Source organism: Larus michahellis, chromosome 7, assembly GCF_964199755.1.
Source record: "Larus michahellis chromosome 7, bLarMic1.1, whole genome shotgun sequence".
NCBI classification, from domain to species: Eukaryota; Metazoa; Chordata; class Aves; order Charadriiformes; family Laridae; genus Larus; species Larus michahellis.
The window spans coordinates 686754-703171 of record NC_133902.1 but is presented as its reverse complement, the minus strand read 5'-3'; the positions used below and the strand labels follow the sequence as shown (position 1 = coordinate 703171).

Genomic DNA, 16418 nt, shown 5'->3' with positions numbered 1-16418 from the left:
CGCGGCCTCCCCCATCCCTTCATCGCCGCGATTTCTCTTCAGTGCCACAGCTTTTCCTCAGGGCCGCAGTTTCCCTTCAGCCCTGTGCTCCCTTAGCCCCACACTGCCCTCAGCCCTGTGCTCCATCAGTGCTGCGGCTTCTCCTCAGCCCTGTGCTCCCCTCAGCCCCACACTCCCTTAGGGCTGCATCTTATCAGCCCCAGGCTCCCCTCAGGGTTGCAGCTTCTCCTCAATCCCCGCCAGGCTGTGGCCTCCCCCATCCCCTCAGCCCCATGATTTTTCCTCAGCCCACACTCCTCTAAGCCTCGCGCTCCTTCAGCGCCACAGCTTATCCTCAGGGTCGTGCTCCTTCAGCGCCTTGGCTTCTCCTCAGCCCTGCACTCCCCTCATCAGCCCAGGGCTGTCTTCAGCCCCACGATTTCTCCTTAGCCCCACAATTTCTCCTCAGCCCCACCGGCCCTCAGCACCATGGCTTCTCCTCAGGGCCATGCTCCCTAAGCGCCATGGCTTTTCCTCATGCCCACACTCCCTCAGGGACATGTCTTCTCCTCAGTGCCTCGGTCCCCTGAGCCCCGCACTCCCTCAGCGCTGTGGCTTCTCATCAGCCCCGTGCTCCCATTATCAGCTCCAGGCTCTCCTCAGCCCCATGCTCCCTCAGCGCCACAGCTTCTCCTCAGTGCCACGGACCTGTCACCCCTGCTAGGCCATGGCCTCCCCTGTCCCCTCAGCCCCATGCTCCTCTCAGGGCCATGGCTTCTCCTCAGCCCTGTGCTCCCCTCAGGAACGCAGCTTCTCCTCAACCACCGGCTCTCTTCAGCGCCATGGTTTCTCCTCAGCCCCGTGCTCCCTCAGCGCCATGGCTTCTCAGCCCCTCACTCCCTCGGGGCCACGCTTCTCCTCAGCCCCGCACTCCCCTCATCAGCCCTGGGCTCTCCTCATACCCACAGCATCCCCTCAGCCCCGTGTTCCCCTAGTGCCATATTTCCCTTCCTGTCGCCTATGCTCCATCCCAGGGGAGTCAGAGGGACACTGAGGTGTATTGGCACAACCAGATATCATATGAGACTTTGTACATCTTATGGTTTTACTATAAAGCCTGAAATAAATGGCCTAGGAAAACGCAACAAATCAGTTCAAGAAATCGGCCCATTGTCTTTGTTTACAATAAAATACAGAGTTATTCTGCAGCGGCCATGCAAAAATTGTGCCCATTTACTGCTTGCCTTCCAGACTCTCCTCTCCCGCCGGCCACACGAGCACAGAGAACAAGCATTAACGCCCGCAGCGCCAGCTGCCTCTGATGGTATCCGCAGCGATTCCAAAGCGATTTGGAGACAGCGACCAACACAGCGGGGCAGCTGCGGCACGCTTCACAGCCAGAGGCCTCGGCTCGTGTCACCAATAACCGCCCGGTCCCGAGCCCCGCAGCCCGTACGGGAGGCTGCCCCGGGCCGGCCAGCGCCTGTGGCGGCAGCGGCGGCGGCGGGGAAGCGCCCAGGCGCCGGGCCTTCCCGACAGGCAGTAACGCGGACAGCCCCGGCGGGGCGGGGAGCTGGAAACAGGCACTGCCAGGGGCAGCCCTGGCCCGAGCTCCGCCGTATATAAACGGCGCGGGGTCCTCCGGGCGCGGTCCTGTCACGCTCGCACGGGGAGGAGGCTGAGGTGGCGATGGCGGATTTTGATCCTTACGACGATCGGGCCTACAGCAGCTTCGGCGGCGGCCGGGGGTGAGCGCGGTGCTGCGGGCAGCGCCGGGGCCTGGGGGCGGGAAGGGAAGGAGGGAGTGGCGGTCCGCGGACCCCCAGCCGGGCGAGGAGGGGGCGCGGCCGCGCGGGGCCTAGCCTGCCCCTTTCCCTGTGGAGATGGCGGGCGGGCACGGCGGGGGGGCGGGCGGAGAGAGGGACGCGGCGGCGCTGTCTCTAGGAACCTTTCGGGTCCGTCTTGCCCTGCCGCCTCCCCATCTCCGGGTGACGGGGGTGAGGCCGGCGGGGCGCGTTTCCCTATGGCCTTGGCAGACACGCTTTGTAAGGCGAGGAGGAAGGCTGTGGTGTACCGGGAGGGGGAAGCGGCCGTCCCCTCGCTACGCGGGGCGAGTGCCGCAAGGTTTAGGGCCTGGAGGCTTGGGAGCGTCGGGAAGGGGCGGGAGGAGGAGAAGGAGGGTGTCGCTGTGTTCCCGCCGGCCCGGAGGCGAGTGGAGGGGGGGAGATTTAGGGAGGTGCTGGGCCAGCGCCAAGGTAGGCCGTAAGGCGCTTCTGCAGGGACAGACCGGGAGATGGGAGGAGGGAGCTTCCCGTGAAAGACTGTAGGGGAGCGAGAAGCCCCTGTTCGGGCGGGACGAGCGCGGCACGGCGAGGTGCCCCTGGAAGCGGGCAGCATTGTGATGCCTGCAGCGGGCAGGGAGCGGGAAGGCTTTGTGGTGCTTCCGTCCGGGGAGGACTGTGGGCCGCCCTCCTGCGTTATCCGCGGCTCCGGGTGCTGACTCCAAATCCCTGATCCTTAGGAATAAGGCTTGTCTCATCTCTGTTTCTTTGCTGGAGAATATATATGGGGAAGCAGCTACCAAAACAATAACCAGCAACTACGAAGTTTGTCTTAAATCAGGTTGTGAACATGCAATTAACAATTGACTTTTTTGAAGGTTGGTGCCATATAAGTGTGTGTGTGTGCACTAAAATAAAATAGTAGGCATAAACCTATTAAATAAGCTCTCTTTGCAAACAAATCTTAAGGAATGTAATGAGAACTTACAGTTCTGTTGGGTTTTTTTTTAAATTCTGTAACAAATAACCTTGACAGCAGCCTAAAGTGGCACTTGACGCACATAATAAATTCAGATGTTAGTATTCAGTCTGCCCTAGTCAGTGTGGGCACATTCTATGAAGTAACAAAAGTAAAGTTAAAATGTTACTTTCATATTCAGATTTCTTTAATAGAGTATTCAATCTTTCTCTGAGGCAAGACGTGGATACTTGTTTTTGTGAAGTAAAGGCATCCTGCTGATTAGTAGATGCCTTTGCAGATGACAAAATGTACTTATTCTGAATTAGCTGTAGTTTTAAGCCTCAGATGCTACTATTAGAGTGCAGCTTTGTCACTATTACTAGTAAGTTACTAATAGCTAATTCACAATTTCAGACCTTAACAGGTCTCTGCTTTGTATGAAGTCTTGTAATATGTGTAGTGTAATGAAAACATGACTGTTCTTGAAGGTTCCAATTAAAGAATCTCATGTTAACTTAGTGACTCCTACTCATTTTTAGGTGTTCGAGGACTGTAAAAAATAGTGTAAACTCAGATGAGATATAATAGTTTTTGTGGAAGTTGCATTTTGCATAACCTTTGGTTTGTATAGAGAGTGAGTGTAAGATTTAAGTGTGCCAGATAGAAAACAGCAGTGCCCCACAAGTTCTAACATATGTAAGATATATATATTCATGTATATCTTTTTAATACTCTTCAGAATTATGGTGGAAGAGCAACAGAATGACTGTGGCATGACGAGACAGGGGATTTTGCTAGTGCACTAGTAATGCACTGATAAAGAGCTGAAGCATATAATACTATGGTATGCAAAAGTCACTTTATTCCAGATGCAAAACTTGCTGCTGGTTTTAATAACAAAAGGCTTACTATAAAAGCTTTTTGGTAAGTGTTTTGGAGCCCAAAATTTGACAAAGAAAATAATCTGTACTTAAGCATACTGAGGCCTGCCTGAAAATCTTTGAACATCTGGAGAGCTTCTCAAAGTTGAAGGAAATGGAATGTTTATCACTCCTGAGTTGCTGGTAGGCTGTTTATTTTGGTGTGGCTTTAAGCACTGGGCTTAATGCTGGGCATGTTAATCAAAGGTTAAGATTCATCTGCTGAAGTGCTGCACAAGTAAGTGAAAATGGAGAGATAGTCTTTATCCTGGCATTTTGGATCCTGTGTCTTACCAATTTAATGTTAATAAATGTCTCCTAATTTTTAGGCGTGGGTAAGTTTTTGTTGAAGACATCTAATGCTTACTCTAGAGATGTACTGGATTGCTTGAATAAATTGGGTATGTATTTAGAGTTGTGGTCTTGGAGAGCCTCGACAAAACTTGCATCCTGCTGAGCGTTATGTTGCCTCTGGTAATGTTGGAATCCAGTTAGCTGTTGTCTCTGTGCTGTGCAAAAAGATAAATACTGAGCTATTGTTTTAATCCTTAGTGAAAGGCTATTTAAACTCAAATACTAGCTTTCAAAATATTCTTTGTTTTGAACTTTTGATAGATCTTGTTTTCTGGAAAAAACAGCTAAACTTTCTAAAAGGGTAATTTCAAAATTATAGTTTGTTGTTCTTTCACCCCAATATGGCATTATGATGTCATTTGACTCAGTCCACCAAAAAGTAAGTCTAATCATTGGGATGTTTGCATCTGCATTTGCTAGAACCAAGCTTTCCTCTTTAGCTTTCTGCTTTGTTTTTTTGGAAAAAAAAAAGTTGTGTTTTAAGATGCCATAATTATTACCTAATTGTGTCTGAGCAAAAGTTACACTGAGTGGGAAATGCAGATACTCATTTAACACTTTGGTGTGACCCAGTTCACTTAATTCAGAGATGGTTTTAATTATAGTTGACTTCTGTGCTGTTTTGTTACAAATGAGAACATCTTAAAATCCCATTGTTCGGTCACTGAAGTAAAACTCCTTTTTTTTTTTCCCCCCCTACTGTTTCAGTGTTGAAAAACCGTAGGGAAGTATAGAAACAGTTTATTTTTGTGTTGCTATACCTGGATTCTGTGGGAAACTTAGTTTGGAACCTAGTTATTGACCGTTCCTGTTCTTCAAATGAAGACTAAAATACCAAATATATGGTTATATATTTGATAACTAAGGCCTTAATGGATCAAATTCAAAAAGAATACTTCATTTTCTGACTTCATATCAGTAGAGATTGCACAATGGGGCATGGATTTCCACACATGCACCCTGTGAAGCTGTTCTGCGCTGTGATAGAAACAAGGTTTGTCTGTAGCACAAAAAATTCTTTTGGGGATTGCTAAGTTGAGGGTGTGGTTTCAAAAGCAGCTCAAATGGATCTGAGTGGAGGTTGCTGTTGAAAGCTGTAGCTCAAGCCCTTGCTTTCATTCTCCTGTCTGTGTTGGCATGAGCACTCTTTGCAGCTGTCCATACCACCTTGTTGATCTGGCTGAGAATTCAGGGTGAGTTTTTAGGTGAAACAGCTTACTGAGCCAGATGACTGGCAGTCCAAGAAACCTGGTGAGAATGTGTAGAAGCAGGGAATATTCCTTTTAAACTCAGCCGAAGTGATTTTGATGTTCTTAGAGAACGTAAAAGCTAAGATTTTTGGCTGCAAATTAAATATGCTGGTATTTTAAGAGCTGTTTGTAAGGCCATAGATGAGAATCAAGGACAGAGGCAGGGAATTGATTCTACATACTGTGGAATTCTTTAGAAGAGCAACTCAATTTACTTGGAGTTCCTGCTTAAAACTTAACCTTGTGACTAAAGCTAATTCTGCTGTACATACAGGGCACCCAACTATAGCAGCTTTAGTTCCCTGGTATGTTTTTGACTCTGCCTTGTTAATGAGACAAAGGCATATGAGGAATATTGCCAAAAATGCTAAAATATGAACCTGGGTGGACGCTAATTAAAGATGTGTAGGTTGTGATTCAAGTACATTTAGCAGCATGCTGATAGTGTTGGTGAAAAATCACTCCTGCAAGGAGCTGCTACCATGAAAAGGCACAAATGACAGGCTTACCTAGGAAGAATTCAGGAGTCTTATTGAAGATTCCTGTATTATCTGATTCATTAGTAATAAAATATTTATTGTGGAATGAAAAAAAGGCAAACAGGTACTCTGCTTGTCCAGTGGATTTTCTGGCTGCATGCAACTAGCCAGAATAAAAGGAAATAATAAAATTATTTGACCTTCTGTATTTTACGTAGGACTCTGCAGAAATCTAATTAGTCCATGTCACCCTAGCAAATCCTGGTTTGGTACAGTTTGTGTTCCACCATGCTTTTAAATGCATGGTGAGCCTCTGGGAAAGGGAGCAGACATGAACAAAGCCCAGTAAAAATAAGGTCTTGAAGGAACATGGGCAGAGTAGTAGCTAGGCCTCTCAGGTAAAAGTCAAAGATTGCTTAGGTTGGGGCAAATGGTGCTGGAACCAGTGACAGTGGCATCCTGGAGCTGTAATTTAAGGTTGCCTTGTGCCCACAGTACAAATCTTGCTTTCTGTAAAGGAGATCAAAGTTAGCTTTACAAGATTAGGCTCTACAGGTAATTAACACACGGATGTGTTACATCAATACAGTAAAGAATTTAGCTGGTACAGTCTACTCTTTCAGCAACCAATGTCAATAGCCTTAACTGAGACTGAGGGAAAGACAGGAAAAGACAAACTAGTTTACCTCTGTCTCTAATTCATGAGACACGAAGGATGAAGTAAACATCCAGATAGCACTGAAATTGGTTTCTCTGCCTTAGAACACCTTGATTAACCAAGTTTTTTAGCATGTGTTCAACTCAAAGCATTCTAGTCCAGATATGTGGCAGTTATGGCAAGAACTTCAGTTAGGAGAAGATGTTTATGTTAAGCTAAATGCTGCTGAAATAATTTAAGTGACTGTGGAGTGGATGTTAATAATATACTATCAACATTAAAGCATAGTAAAAGCATTGTATCCAGCTTAATTTCAGGATAAACTGACAAGCCTGTGCCATGCAAGTATTTCTTCACTGCCATTAATTAATCTTAAAATCTGTTCCAGGATGTGTGTTTTAAGTAGTAACGTTTTTGAGTAGGGGACAGTAGAGATAACCTTATGTTGCTTTTCCTAGTGGATTGTGGGATGAGAAAGAAGTTCGTTCATCACTTTGTTACTGAGTTCTCCTGTAATGTATTTATACATGTTGTTCATTTGTTTTTCTGACTGAAGTACTGTATCAGGTAATACTGGAAGGGAGTTGGCCAATAGTGGAGGTGGCAGGTACAGGCAGAGGGACAGGAAAATTTAACCAAAGTTGTGGAAAAATCCACTTCCAAAGAGTCAAACAGCACCTCAGCAGTGCTATATACTATATTACTGGCTGTGTCGGGAGTCAACGGAGTGCTTTTTTCAACAGGTCTCGTGGTGGCGGCCTTGGTTCCCGCAAACAGAAAGAGCTGCCAACAGAACCCCCTTTCACAGCATATGTGGGAAATCTACCCTTCAACACTGTGCAAGGAGACATAGATGCCATCTTCAAGGATCTCAGTGTAAGGAGTGTACGACTAGTCAGAGACAAGGAAACAGACAAATTTAAAGGTGAGTGTTCAGAGTTGTTCAGGTTGTAGATGGCTAACTGGTAGGAGAAAATGAGGTACTTCTAAAGTCACTTTACTAGGTGAATTTCATTCTCTTGTTGATCTGTGTTTAGGTTTTGTGCTGACTTATGCAGATTTCTCATTCACTAACAAATACATGCTTCATTTGAATGAGATTCACTGTTAGTTCCATCATCTTAAGATACAGACTAACCTGAGTGACAAGAGTCAATATTGGCCCTGCCATAAAAGCACTTTCTCAAACCTCGTTTGTCTTGTATGAATTAGTACAAAGCTGAAGTGTCTCACCCACTTAAGATCCATGACCTTAAGTGTTGAGTACTTAAACAATCTTTTAGTTCAGAGGACTCCTGTTGCTTCAGCTCTTGTCTTTTTTTAGTAGACGGGAAAAAGCAAGTAGATAATCCATACAGATAATTGTTTTAGAGGATGCAAATCTAATTTCCATTGGAATTGGCCGGCAGAAAGGGAGTATGTTTGTAAGTTGCTTCTGGGGGGCGAGAGGGGAAGGCTTAACTCAGATAACAGAGGGTCTTAGAGAAGGAATAAATTCATTAAATGTGATGTGATGATACAAAATCAGACTGCTGGCCAAGCAGGTACTTAAGCTTCTTGTTTAAAAATACTAGTAACCAAATGTCAATATTCAGCTAAATAACTGTCTAAAGGCATAGATCAAATCTAATCTGTTATGACAGCCTTATAAATCCATGTAAAGGGAATTAATCAGGCTCTTGGCATTTGCATCGTGCCCATACAGAGTTCTATTTCAGTATTCGTCCCTATCATTATTAGGCATAGGTAAATGCATTTATCGTTGGTGGTGTTTGGTGTCTGAGTTGCGTATGTCTTGCACTTATCATACTGTAGCTCATTTTTGAAAGAGAAGGGAGGCTATTAGCAGATATGCAGGAAGAGTGGCTTCTTACAGGAGCCTTTTAAAGTGCTGGTATTAACTTGTGAGGTTCTCCTTTTAGGATTTTGTTACGTAGAGTTCGATGAAGTGGAGTCACTCAAGGAAGCTCTTACGTATGATGGTGCAGTAAGTATATTGCAATTAATTTGTGAATCAAAAGATAAGCACAAGTCTCAAACTTCTTGGCAGCCCATATGGTACATTCTGAAGAGATTCTCCCCTTTATTTAACAGCTTTTGGGTGATCGATCACTCCGAGTGGACATAGCAGAAGGCAGAAAACAGGATAAAGGTGGCTTTGGCTTCAGAAAAGGTGGCGGGCCTGATGACAGAGGTGACTTCTATTTTTCTGAATAGCTTCTTAAATATAATGGTTGTAGTTATGACTTCTGGTGCTAACTAATGCTAAGACAAGGCATGCAAGTAAACATGAAGACTATGTAAGAAGGAGAAATTTTCTGTGTATATACACGTTTCTAACGTAGCTGCTGCCGCTCCTGAAATGTCTGGAGTAGATGTGCTTTGTGTCCAAAAGCTGAACATGTTGTCACTCCTGGTCCAGGAAGTGAGACCAACACCCTTAGTAATGTACAGTGTCTTGCAGAGGACAATCATAAGCCCAACAGTCTGATCTGCTACTATTTTATTATGATGTAAGAAAAGTAAGTTAAGTGAGCACAAGTAGAAAAATACTTATTTTGGACTCTTGATCTCCTGTTCCAGTGTGAAAACAGGCTTTGTAGTTGAAGCTTAATAGATCTAGACTCGCTAAAGGTTTCCATTGAATGCGTATTAGAGAAACTTTTCTGATCACTTATTTGTTAACTTAAGCTGACCTTTTGTTCCTGTGCAATGGAACATGGTAGAACCAAAATGAAAGGATATTCCAGCAGCATAACTTTGGATATGGAAGGACTGAAACTTTGGTTTGGTATCCCCTTGATCAGTCTTTCCCACAGCTTCAGACCTGAACACAATTGTGGCTTTTTTCCTAGGAATGGGAGGAGGTCCCCGAGAATCCAGAGGAGGTGGATGGGATTCCAGAGATGACTTCAATTCTGGTATCAGTATTAACACTTATACAGATAGGCAGCCTAAAAGGCACAGAAATGTTCACGTTTTCATGTCAGCTACGTTTGTCCCCATTACTGTTTTGATTGAATCTAATGTATGCCAATATTGGATGTCCTACAGCTGCAGTGGGATTCTTCAAGGGCAATCTTCCATTGCCTTATAACAGAGGAAAGAGTCTTGATTGTAAATTTTGTGAAACAATCCCAAATGACAGAATATTTGTTCACATGTAGCCTATGGTGTCTAGATTTTAAGCATTTCTCAAACATGAGACCAAGTACATTTCTGAATAGTAGCAGAAACAGACAGATCCTGTGGAAAAACTGATATTGTATTCTTTCAGAGCAGAGGCTTTCACCTTCTTAAGGAGATGTGACATCATTATATGTGTATCCTGAAACAACTGACTTCTCCAAAGACGTGTTAGTCTTCCAAAGCACTTCTAAATGCAAAATGTTCCTAAACTTTTAGACCTATTACAGTAATGCAAGTTGCAGCAAATGACTGTGCTTGTGGAGTGGAAGGTAGTGACGGAGCCACCGAGTTTGCTCTTCACTTCTTGTCAGTTTCCAGCTATTAGAATCCAGGGTGACATTAACACAACTGCTTTTGTCCTCTGAAATGGTGGGTTTGGTCCATTTTCTGCTGGGGAGATGCTGGCAAGTGCAACTTTGCAATGTCTGGTCTCTGCATGAGTGGAATGGACAAAGTAGAAGGAGCGGTAACAAAGTGTGCCCTTGCCACTAGCGTGAAACTGAAGAATGGTGCTGGAGAGAGGAAGCTTGCTATAGCACTGCGCTTAACCTGCCTTTGTAGCTAAGCATTCTGGTGTCATAGCTTTATACTTTTTTTTGGCAGCTTCTTCAAATGCAGATGCATTTTGGCTTGTTAGATGCTGGATGAGTGATTTGCGAGCCAAAAGTTTAGCATTTGGGTCTTAGTTGCTACAGAAACTTTTCTTCTCAGGTTGTACAACCTTGCTCTGGATCAAGTCTTTAAAGATGGTTGTTTGGTACTGAAGTAAGGGACAGTTCTGCAACTCTACCAAATACTGAAGTGGAAAGGAAGACCTCGAGTGGATGCAAACCAACTTTCTCTTACAGGCAGCTTTTGAAAAACTGAGTATATGCCCCTTGGATGTGCAGATAGCCTGAAGTATCCTTGTCCCATTGACTGCAGATGTTGGGGGCTCAGAGAGATACTCCAGGATAGTCATTGGTACAGAATGGAACTCTGGCCAGTGACAGATAGTTCTTGATTTCTTTGATTCATAAACTGAAGAAATGAAGTCAGTTTCATATTTAAAGTCTGATTTTTTTTTTCTTTCCCCCCATCTCTTTGATTAGTAAATGCCTGGTCAGTTTTTACTACAACTAAAAGCCTTGGTGTTTTACTCTGTTTTTCAAAGGCTTTGTTTTATAAGGACTGTATATTTCACTACTCCCTAGCTATTTTCCCATTTGCTCTTCTCCTGCAGACTTCATGCTAAGGCTGTAGCCAGTGTGATCTTCTGGGTACTTCTAGTGTTGTCTCTGAATTCAGCTAATAGTGTTAGCAGACTGAAGTTGCAGCTGAAGCTCTTATTTTAAGCTCACTTGATGACCCACTCTCCAATAAGCCTCTATCTAGGTGGATAAAGCGGTTTCTGAACTTGGCGTAGTATACTTGGTTTCAAATGGAATCTGTATGACACTTCTAGAACATGTTAGAGATCTGTGAAGCAATCTTGGCTACAGACAAAGGCTCTCAGTGCACCGTCTTGGACTGACAGCAGTGACTTGCAAGGTTTTCCAGTGACCCACCTAAAAATCTAGATTAAAAGTATCGCAAAATATGCTCTTTAAATTCACTATCTTCCATCTTCAGGATTCAAAGATGACGACTTCTTGGGAGGCCGGGGTAGAGGAACCCGCCCTGGAGATCGGCGACCACCGGGTGCCTCAATGGGAAGTGGTGGCACTGGTCGCTTCAGAGATGGGCCTCCCCTTCGTGGATCTTCCATGGACTTCAGAGAGCCAACAGAAGGTGAGCTCTTTATATCTTCTGTAATTCAGTCTTCCTTCGTGAAGGAGACTCCTGCTTTCTTTGTCAGGTTAAAGCTACTACCTTTGACAGCCAGATCTTAAAACATGGATGTTTTTTCTTCCAGAGGAAAGAGCACAGCGACCCCGACTTCAGCTCAAACCTCGAACAGTTGCTACTCCCCTCAATCAAGTAGCCAACCCAAACTCTGCTATCTTCGGTGGAGCCAAGCCCCGAGAGGAAGTAGTAAAAGAGCACGACTGAGTTTGGGGTTGAGAGGGAATGGGGAGGCGGGAGAAAAAGCAAGACAGTAGAGAGTGACTAGCTCTGCTGGAATGTCAACCCTGCAGTTTACCATTCCTGCCATCTGGCATTTGTCCTATTTGAAACCGAAAACACAGAGCTTGTGAATGCATGTCAGCTGTTAACAAGTGGTTTTTAGTACGTTCTTGGCTTTGCTGTATCTAGTGCCTGCTTTGTGCTGAGTTTCCCTCTTCTGTTTTCTTCCAAGCAGCACAGTTGCCAGTAGATAAGGCAGTGTAGCTGCTTCCACGAGTGTGGAGGTCTCTGGACAAAGGTGCTGCTTCAACTTCTTCCTTTCTGGGTTTGTTTTACTTTAGAAGCGCAGGTTAGACTTAGTTATTGCCCCATATTGTTTCCTTTTACTTCCTCAGTGCTCCTCTTCTGACCTGCATGTCTTGTTCTGTATTGCTGTGGCTCTGAAGAGGAAAACTGGAGAGTCCAGATGAGTTGAACAGAGAAATTTACAGTTCTAACCAAGTAGGGAGATACCGTTTATGACAATTTGATGATAGTTACTGTACACAGCAGAGCCCCTTATAAAACTAAGGGGGAAAGCTGCCCTTTCACACCGGTTACCAGGAAAGATCAATTTAATAGATGCAAATAAAATTGGCTGACAAGAAGCCTGGTGAGTAGGGGCTGCAATCAGTATGGGTAAAGCCCCTGCCAGCAGACTCGCTGGTGGCTGGCTGTTGACTTCAAAATGGTGTGATACTACACCTCTGAGCTCAAGGTTAGTGCTGCAAAAATGTGCCTGTTTGAGCACAACTGCTCACTGGCTCTTTCTGCTTACTTTTTTTTTTGGGTTTTACATGTTTGGTAAATTTTTAAAGTTTCTACAAATAAAATTGACTTTTTTATTTTTGTTTAAGGAGCGTATACTTTGCCATGCAGTATGTAATTGCCATTATCCCCTGTATTTCTTTGCCCAGTGGTGTACAGTTTTAAGACCTCTGCTTTCAGAATACCTTGAAAATGAGCAGATTAGAAATCATTCTGCTATAGATTCTCTTCATGTAGAAGTTTGGGTAAAAAGCATCTCTAATTGCTGCATCTCTCTTCACTTGAAATGTTTCTTGCCAGTGTTGTGTGGTTGGTGGGAGGGGAGGGGGAGGCTGGAGCAAAAGGAGAGAGGTCGTTAATGTTTAAAAACAAAACCTGAATCTATGACACTGATGTGTGGACACGTCCAGCGCACGAGAAGATCTTGGGCCCCCAGTGCTAGTGCTGACAGCTTTCAGATCAAACCGCCAGCACACCAGAGCACTTGCAAGAGGAGTTTGGAAGCATGGCTGCTTCACTACCAGCAGCGTCACTGCTAGTAGTGAATTTCTCCCCTAAAGTTACCTTTATAATGTCAGAGTCCCAGCAACTTACAGAACTACTCTTTCCTTCCTTCTGCCTGTCACTTAATCTGCTTCTGAGATAAGAACCATTTGTCTAACACTAATACTTAATTTAAGACAGACATGCATTTGTGTGGTGGTATTCCAAACCAATAATTGACCTATTTACATCTTCAATGTGGAAAAGATTTTTAAGAACAAATTCCCATATAAAATCTCACATCTAGTCAAGACAGTTGACTTTTAAATGTCAAAACAAAAAAAAAAAAAGGAAAAGAAGAGAATTCCAAACACTTAACACATTCTGCTTCATAACAAAATAAATTTATGGATATGGTATTTTGTGAATGATCTTTTAAATAAAAGAAAACATTAAGTAATATTTAACATTGGTCTTTATTTGAGTCTGCTATAGCATGTTCTTCCCCCCCTACCTTCAGTCTTCAAACATTGTGTTAATTTGGAAATTTGCTTCCTTAAATTTTCTGGGGAAGCTGTACCAAACCCGTTCCTATACAAATTAGGGGGGGAGGAGAAGAAGGTAACGGGGAGGAATCTAACCTAAACAAGTGCTGGAAAAGGCAGGGCACAGTGAAGTAACAATTGTGTGCGTGTGGAAGTGAGCCTAAAGTCCTGTGGCTTCAGTGTAACTTCAGTCATGTTCTAAGGTTGCCAGGCAGAATTTGTAAGTCCTGTGGCCTGCAGGTCATTCAGCTCATCCTGCCCTTTCCAGCCAGCTGAGTTCTGCTGCTCTGACCAATTTGCCCTGATACAGGGCTAAATGTGTGTCCTTCCCGTTGGAGTAGTGAGCAGTTTCATGTGCAGCCTTTGTGGGGAGACAAAGTAAAAATGCTGCTGTCTTGCCCAGGTTCTCCCGGCTCTTTGAGCCGCCCTGTTTCCCACTAGACATGACTGTTAATGAGGCTGTCGCCCTGTGTCTTTGAAGTATGTGCACACTGCAAGGGAAGTGCAAAGAGGGAGAGCCGCGTTTTACTGAGGAAGCGAGCTCTGACCTTCCTGCTGGTTTTGCTGCTTTCCGTAGCGTGAGAGGGTGGGAAGCGTTCTGCCCTCCGGGCCCTCTGATGGCAGCTTGAGCAGAGACTCCCGGTCCCGCTCGGGAGCCGGTTGCTGCTGTGTGTGTGGCAGCACCTGGGTGAGTGGTGTGTAGGGACAGGGCTGGCTGGGGACACTGCCCTTCAGCTGCTGCCACCAGGCGTGCTCACAGCTGCTCTGTCAGACCTCCCGGCGGGGGAAGCACTGGTTTCATCTCTCTGTGTGCGGGAGAGTAACACCCGTTTGTGAGAAAGGTAGATAGGAAACAGCTCATCTCGTTCCTAAAAATACTTTTCTGTAGCTCCTAATACGTGTTTGGTCAAAGATTTCCCACTAGTGAATGCCACCTAATACCAATATTATTTAATAGATACATTTTTTAAGTCCTTTGTAGGCAAACATGAACGCATTGCCTGGTTTCTTTGGAGCATTATGCGTCTTGTGGGGCTTAGGGTCAGACTCCTCTATTCCTTTTTCCCCCTCAAAAATCTAATTGATTAACATTTTCCTATACAGAAGCATATCAAACTAGCTTGTATCAACAGTTGACAAAACTATATTTAACATTTGAATGTGGCGTTTAAATTTTGGAGGAGGAAGCAAGATTATTTTTCCCCCTCCCACCAGCAAAAAGCAGTTAAGGCTTAAACTGTAATGCTTAATTTTCGCTGCAGCTTCAAGCCGAGCCTGGCATGGCAAAGCCTGGAAGGGGAGGTTACCAGTGGAGGTAACAAACGGATAATTCACTCTCACCAAGTTATTTCTGTTAGCCATGTGGAGCTTTCTTCAAGCTTGAACTTAAAAAAATAGACAAAACTGAAGTCAGGAATGCAGCAGATGATGGTTTTCGGAAGGGAAATGGAATTAAGGCATCGCTTTGCTACTGTAGGAATTGCTTCGTGGTGTCCCCCCGGGTTGGGTCGCAGGTGGGGTGGCTCTGGAGGAGCTGTGGGACAATGCGCAGGAGTGATCAGCGCGCGTCTAACGTGCTGCAAAACTGCCCTGCCCACCACCAAAAATTGAACCCCACTGCGGTCCCCAGCCCAGGAGCGGCACCGGGAGGGCTAATCCCAGCCCTCCGAGGGCAGCAGCCCAGTGCTGGCACTGGTGTGTTGCCAACTCACTGAGCCGTGCAATAGCAGCATCCGAGGGGGCTCTTTGGGCTTGTCGTGGACGTTGTTCTGACGGCTGAAGAGGGAGGCGGAGGAGTGTTCACATAGCCAAATGACGGGCTGCGAGAGAGTCATGTTAAATGTGTGCCCCCGAGGGTGGCTTTCTTGCCTTCCTAAAGTAGCAACAAGGTGTAAACCTACTGCTGAGATGCGCTGGCACGACTGAAAGAGTGCCCACGGTTGACCTCGTGTTGCTGAAGTTGTGCTGGGCGTCCCAGGGCTGGTTATGACAGAGCGGTTGTGGCCGAGACTCGCCGTCCCAGGGCAGTGCGGGATGATGCTGTCGCTGTTATTAGGTCTAAGGTCACGTTCCTCGTCCTACTGTAGCTGTTTGGGTGACTAAATCTAAAGCATTTTATGGTTTCCTTTTCCACAGCAGCAGCGACGCTGTTACATGATGTTGTCTGCTCCATGGCAGGTTCATCTCGACATCAGCTTCCCCCATTTCTGTGCCCTTCCCAGCAAAGTGCGTCCAAGGGCTTTAAGGACATTCAGCGCGTTACAGAGGCAACCTGCTTACCTGTAAGCTCACAAATTCCTGTGTAAAGCTCTAGAGTATCCCAGGGTTGATGTTTTCGGTATGTTACTGCCAGGAACGCTGCCACCACCTTTCACCACCTCTGAAATTAAGCTAGTTTCAGCTAGGTTAATGTTCAGCACGGTAGGGATTTGCTTCCTACATTGAGATTGTTTTGTTCGTGTCACCGTGCTCCCAAGATCTGCCTCTTCCTTTTAAATAAACCAAAAAATCACGAAGTACCTCTATAAACCCCTGCAAAACCTGTACTGTAACGAATCTGTATAATTTGTATTGCTGTATAAAACCAAAATCAAATAAAAGCGTTCAAACCTTCTAGGTTCTTGTGTTCCAATTCAAGAATTATTGTGTCTACGAGGATGAACTAAGCAGGTTAGGAATGGGAAGCAGCTTTACAGCGCCGTAGGGATGTGCAGGGTTAGCCTTTGCAAACTTTACCAGCCCAAATTTTTTGTAGAGCGCCCAGAAATCCTGGCTGCGAGCTGCCTTTCCGGGGGGAGGTAGCGGCAGGTCGCTGCGGCCGCGGGGGGGGTGTCAGTGGGGCGAGGTGGGGTTTGCAGTGGGGCGTGCAGCTGGGGCAGGGGAGGAGGTGGCACTTCCCCTTCAGCGGGGACACGCTCACGCAGCCACAGCCGAGAGGAGAGCCGTTTCTCGGTCTATACAAAACC

General features: G+C 45.5%; 1 protein-coding gene across 2 annotated transcripts; it reads left to right on the top strand.

Annotated features, from left to right (window-relative positions):
* Positions 1-1189: 1189 nt before the first annotated feature.
* Positions 1190-13374, top strand: EIF4H (eukaryotic translation initiation factor 4H). 2 transcript variants are annotated; one of them, XM_074593832.1, is made up of 7 exons: positions 1190-1727; positions 7126-7307; positions 8305-8369; positions 8477-8576; positions 9238-9303; positions 11183-11341; positions 11466-13374. In XM_074593832.1, exons 1-7 carry the CDS (start codon positions 1669-1671, stop codon positions 11600-11602), a joined length of 768 nt encoding a protein of 255 aa, XP_074449933.1. In that variant the 5' UTR covers positions 1190-1668; the 3' UTR covers positions 11603-13374. The 2 variants fall into 2 exon arrangements, with proteins under 2 accessions (XP_074449933.1, XP_074449934.1); XM_074593833.1 differs by lacking the exon at positions 9238-9303 and having other exon boundaries at positions 1253-1727.
* Positions 13375-16418: the final 3044 nt, after the last annotated feature.

Excerpts from the sequence above, each read along its gene's own strand:
- EIF4H (XM_074593832.1), top strand. The coding sequence starts at position 1,669 with ATGGCGGATTTTGATCCTTACGACGATCGGGCCTACAGCAGCTTCGGC. Across the intron at positions 7,308-8,304 it reads GGAAACAGACAAATTTAAAG|GATTTTGTTACGTAGAGTTC; the intron begins GTGAGTGTTCAG and ends TTCTCCTTTTAG. Across the intron at positions 9,304-11,182 it reads CAGAGATGACTTCAATTCTG|GATTCAAAGATGACGACTTC; the intron begins GTATCAGTATTA and ends TTCCATCTTCAG.